Source organism: Herpailurus yagouaroundi, unplaced genomic scaffold (genome assembly GCF_014898765.1).
Source record: "Herpailurus yagouaroundi ecotype Mexico unplaced genomic scaffold, PumYag 160, whole genome shotgun sequence".
In the NCBI taxonomy this organism is placed as follows: domain Eukaryota; kingdom Metazoa; phylum Chordata; class Mammalia; order Carnivora; family Felidae; genus Herpailurus; species Herpailurus yagouaroundi.
Genome location: NW_024412401.1, coordinates 52,007,949 through 52,012,499, shown reverse-complemented (window position 1 = coordinate 52,012,499; position 4,551 = coordinate 52,007,949). Strand labels below are relative to the sequence as shown.

The window sequence follows — 4,551 nt, the reverse complement described above, 5'->3', positions numbered from 1 at the left end:
CGAATGCGTTTCTCTGGAGTCACTCTCGGAAGGACATTTAAACGACTCCCAGAGGGGCGCCTGGGCGGCTGTCAGTTGAGCATCTGAACTCAGCTCAGGTCACGGTCTCGGCAATCTGTGAGTCTGAGACCCACACGGGGGTCTGTGCTGACAATGCAGAGCCCGCTTTGGATCCTCTGTCTCCCTCTCTCTCTGCCCCTCCCCCCGCTCACGCACTCGCTCTCTCTCTCTCTTTCTCTCTCTCTCCCTTTCTCTCTCTAAAATAAACATTAAAAAAATAAAGGGGCACCTCAGTGGCTCAGTCGGTTAAGCGACCGACTTCGGCTCAGGTCATGATCTCACGGCCCATGAGTTCAAGCCCCGCGTCGGGCTCTGTGCTGACAGCTCAGAGCCTGGAGCTGCTTTGGATTCTGGGTCTCCCTCTCTCTCTGCCCCTCCCCCACTCACACTCTCTCTCTGTCTCCAAGGTAAATAAAAAAATAATAAATAAGTAAAATAAAATAAAATAAAATAATATTTTGATGGCTATATTCCCAAATCATTCCCTTCCTTTTCAACCCCATGGATTTGATTGGATACACTGAAAATCATTATTCTCAGATGCCCACAGACATCTCCAATATGTCAGAGGGGCCCATGGCAAGAAGTAAAAAAGGTTAAGAATCTTAGTGGAGGCTGGGGCGCCTGGGCGACTCAAGTCCGTTAAGCGCCCAACTTTGGCTCAGGCCACGATCGCACGGTCTGTGAGTTCAAACCCCGAACTGGGCTCTCCGCACTCAGAGCAGAGCCCATTTCGGATCCTGTGTCTCCCTTTCTCTCTGCCCCTCTCCTGTTTGTACTCTCTCTCTCTCCTTCTTTCTCTGCCAAAAATAAATAAACTTAAAAAACAACAAAAAAAGCTGCCCCTCTCTTAATTGAGAGAAGAAAAAGTGTCAGGGAAACTTATTTAACACTCTGGGCATCTGATGGGGACAGCAGGCGACCAGTGGATATCTCAGCAGGCCAAGCCACTGCCCTGAACATCCGTGCATTTATAAGGGTCTCCACTGCCGGCCCACGCCTTACCTGGCCGAGGACCGGTCTCCCCCCACCCCGGGCTCACCTTGTCCATCATGGCGAAGATCCGGTCCACCCTCTTCTCGGGGGTGTTCTCCTCCTCGGGGAGTTCCACGGTGTTCCCCTGCCAGGGAGAGACAAGCTGGGCGGTGGGTTCCCGGCCAGAAATCTGCCTCCCAGATCTGGGCTGCTTCTAGGTGCCGACTGCTCCCCCTCCCCACACCTCTACCCTCTCTGCAGTCTGGCTCTAGAACACTCGGCCCCCTCCGGCCCCACTGCGGCGGTGGCCCCTGCCCGCCACCCGTCCCCTGGCCAACTCTCACCCCGGGCAGGAGAGCGGCTGTGCGGCCAGGCCCTGGCCCTACATGTGACGCCCCTCCTGCCGCTCCCACCCCATCGGGCCCAGGCCTCACCACCATCTGGTAAATGGCGTCCACAATGTCTAGCATCTCGTTCCTGGTGATGTAGCCATCATTATCCAGATCATAGAGCTTGAAGGCCCCTGGGAGCAAGCAGCCAGGGCGGGGTCACCCTGGAGCAGGGCAGGCCGGGCCACGCCCCTTCCTCCTGCCCCGCAGCACACAGGCGAGACCAAGGGCCCCAACACTCATCGGCCACGAGGATCCACATCAGGACAAACGGACGGACAGACAGACACACGCACATTGACATACACACCATTTCAACTAGGGTTTAAAAACAAAAAAAGAAACCAGGGGCGCCTGGGTGGCTCAGCCGGTTAAGCTTCTGACTTCCGCTCAGGCCACAATCGAATGGTTCCGTGAGTGAGTTCAAGCCCCACATCAGGCTCTCTGCTGTCAGCGCCGAGCCCTCTTCGGGTCCTCTGTCTCCCGTTCTCTGCCCCTCCCCTGCTTGTTCTCTATCTTTCTCTCTCAAATAAACAAATAAACTAAAAAAAAAAAAGAAAAAAGAAGAAGGAAAGAGAGAACCAAAAGTGGAAAGGAAGGGGGCTCTGGGTCTCCTAGAGTGGAGGCTGAGGCCGGGGCTGAGTGGGGTAGGGACCAGGCGGACCCCCTAATGACGCGCCCTCCTCTCCACCCACGGCCCATCCACAATCATGCAGCTTCCTGCTATGGTTGACTCAGAAAATCAAATAATACCCCCAGGATGGGGGCGGGGTATAGCTTTTACATGAATAAAATCCTCCTTTATTCCTAAAAAAAAAAAAAGAAAGAAAGAAAGAAAAGAAAGAAACTGCAGGCATTTCTTGTTCTAGCTCAGCTGTTCCCATCCTCTCTCCAGACTCCCTTTGGCACCCCGTGTTCCAGCTTGGAACTCTCTCCCCCCTGGGGCCTCGGACATGCTCTTCCCCTGCCTGCAACCCTCTCCCCTCCTCCCGCCCCGGCCAGCTCTCCCCTGGCCCCAGCTCGGCCCCTGATCTTTTTTTAAAAAAATTTTCAATGTTTATTCATTTTTGAGACAGAGAGAGACAGAGCATGAACGGGGGAGGGGCAGAGAGAGAGGGAGACACAGAAACGGAAACAGGCTCCAGGCTCGGAGCCGTCAGCCCAGAGCCCCACGTGGCGCTCGAACTCACGGACCGCGAGATCGTGACCTGGCTGAAGTCGGACGCTTAACCGACTGAGCCACCCAGGCGCCCCTCAGCCCCTGACTCTTAACAGTTCCTCTCCTGTCAGCTCACCCACTCCTTCCTGCCTCGGCTGCAGTTTTATGGGATTTTTAAAAATAAAGTCCCCATGCCAGACTGACACTGGTGAGAGCAGGTCCCTGCCTATCAGATTCCCCCGTGGAGTCCCCGCCTCCTGGCCCGCACACGTGGCCGTGTTGGGCTGGTATCTGTTGGGTGAACGAGTGAATGAAGTGAATGAGTGAGACCAGTCGTCAAAACAGTGAATTCCCAAGGGGTGCGGCCAGCGCTGGCATCGGGCCTTTTAACTCGACGCTAAGCTGCCCGTGGCCCGTGTCTGCACCTGTTGCCTGCCCCGTCTGTCCACCGTGCCTCGCTAAGCCACGTTCCTCCTACACGGCCACCTTCAGGAAAGTTCCCTTGACCTGGAAAGGCAGGACATCTGTGCCGCTCTCTCAGCCCTGGACAGACGGCCTGGCCCGCTTCTTTGGCTTCCCTCCAGCCTGGGACCAGCCAGTGTGCGCCTGACGGAACCCGGGGACAGGACTTACACCGCAGCTTCTCGTCCAGGGTGCCCCTCGAGGTCACCGACAGTGCCTGGATGAACTCGGAGAATTCAATCCGCCCGTCCTGACAGGAGAGAGGGGTGGGGAGGCCGCAGTCAGCACCGGGTCACCCGTCAGGCTTGACCTCGGGCACCTGATGGGCAGTGGCAGGTACCAAATACCCCACGGCTAAGGGACACCCAAACGGGGAGGGTGGGGGAGAAGGGACAAGGGATGTGGGGAGCGGGGGACGATTACAGATGGGTCAGGTCAGGTAGGAAGGACAGAAGAAGGACTGAGGCTCAAGGCAGAGCCCAACTCCACATGTGATGGGAGAAAGAGCCAGAAGTCATCACTAACACACACACACACACACACACACACCCTCTCTGGGCAAGAGTCTAGAAACCCCTTCTCCTCGCTTCAAACTACAGGCTCAGAGGCTTCTGAGGAGCGCAGGGCCCTCAACTGTTTAATCCTACCTGTTTGTTTTGCCAATAGGGAAACTGAGGCCCGGAGAGGGCAGAGCTCTTCCCAGGGCTAAGCAGTGTGACTGTCAGCCTGAGGGCACCTGGGGGAGAAAGCCAGGGCACGACAGAACGGAAACCATCCGAGGGCCCGAAGTCCAGAGTGTGAAATCGAGTTCCGGTAAGTCCCCCATGAACAGGAGGATGTTCTGGATGAACTGGAAAAATGCAGGCGTGGGCCAGGGTGCTGAGGACGGCGGGCGCCCCACAGCGGATATGCCACAGGTCAGCACGGCCATCGCCTGAAGGGGACACACGCTCCCGACACAGAGAAGCCTTGAAAACATGACGCTCTGTGAAAGGAGCCAGGCACAAAAGATCCCACGCTGTATGATGCTCAGAGCCTCAGTTTCCCCATCTGCAAAACGGGGGTATTCAAAGGACGTGCCCCAGAGGTGCTTGGTTGTAAAACCTCACTCAAAACGACCCACGGGAAAAGCTGAGCCCGTGGTAAATATTCAGTAAGTGTCAGTTGCGGCTCTAAATCCTGCTACCGTCCCTGCAGGGATCTGCATTTTGTGCTCTTGTGAGCAAGGGCAAGGCGTGCGTGCGTGTGCGTGTGCGTGTGCGTCTGTGTGTACGTGCGCGCGTGCGCGGTACGGGCGTGCGTACCCGTCTCCGTGCGGCGCAGGTGGAAGTGCGTGCGCCCGGGACACGCGCGCGCATTGGTGTGCGTGTGTGTGTGTCAGTGCGTTTGTGTGTGTGTGCGCGCGTGTGTGTGCACACGTATGTGTGTTCCTCCTCCAGAAGGGAACATCGGCAGCGGAGTGTGGGTGTGGAGACGCTGCGGGAGCCGAGCGTGGGGGGGGGGGGG

General features: G+C 56.8%; 1 protein-coding gene across 1 annotated transcript in view; it reads right to left on the bottom strand.

Annotated features, from left to right (window-relative positions):
- Positions 1 to 89: 89 nt before the first annotated feature.
- The window catches only part of NCS1 (neuronal calcium sensor 1), a 16,855-nt gene continuing 12,393 nt past the window's right edge, over positions 90 to 4,551 (bottom strand). The window contains exons 3-7 of the mRNA XM_040481194.1: positions 3,217 to 3,295; positions 1,470 to 1,558; positions 1,103 to 1,180; positions 416 to 456; positions 90 to 123 (exon numbers count right to left, since the gene is read on the bottom strand). Coding sequence (XP_040337128.1) covers positions 90 to 123; positions 416 to 456; positions 1,103 to 1,180; positions 1,470 to 1,558; positions 3,217 to 3,295 — 321 coding nt within the window. The remainder of the gene's footprint in view (positions 124 to 415; positions 457 to 1,102; positions 1,181 to 1,469; positions 1,559 to 3,216; positions 3,296 to 4,551) is intronic.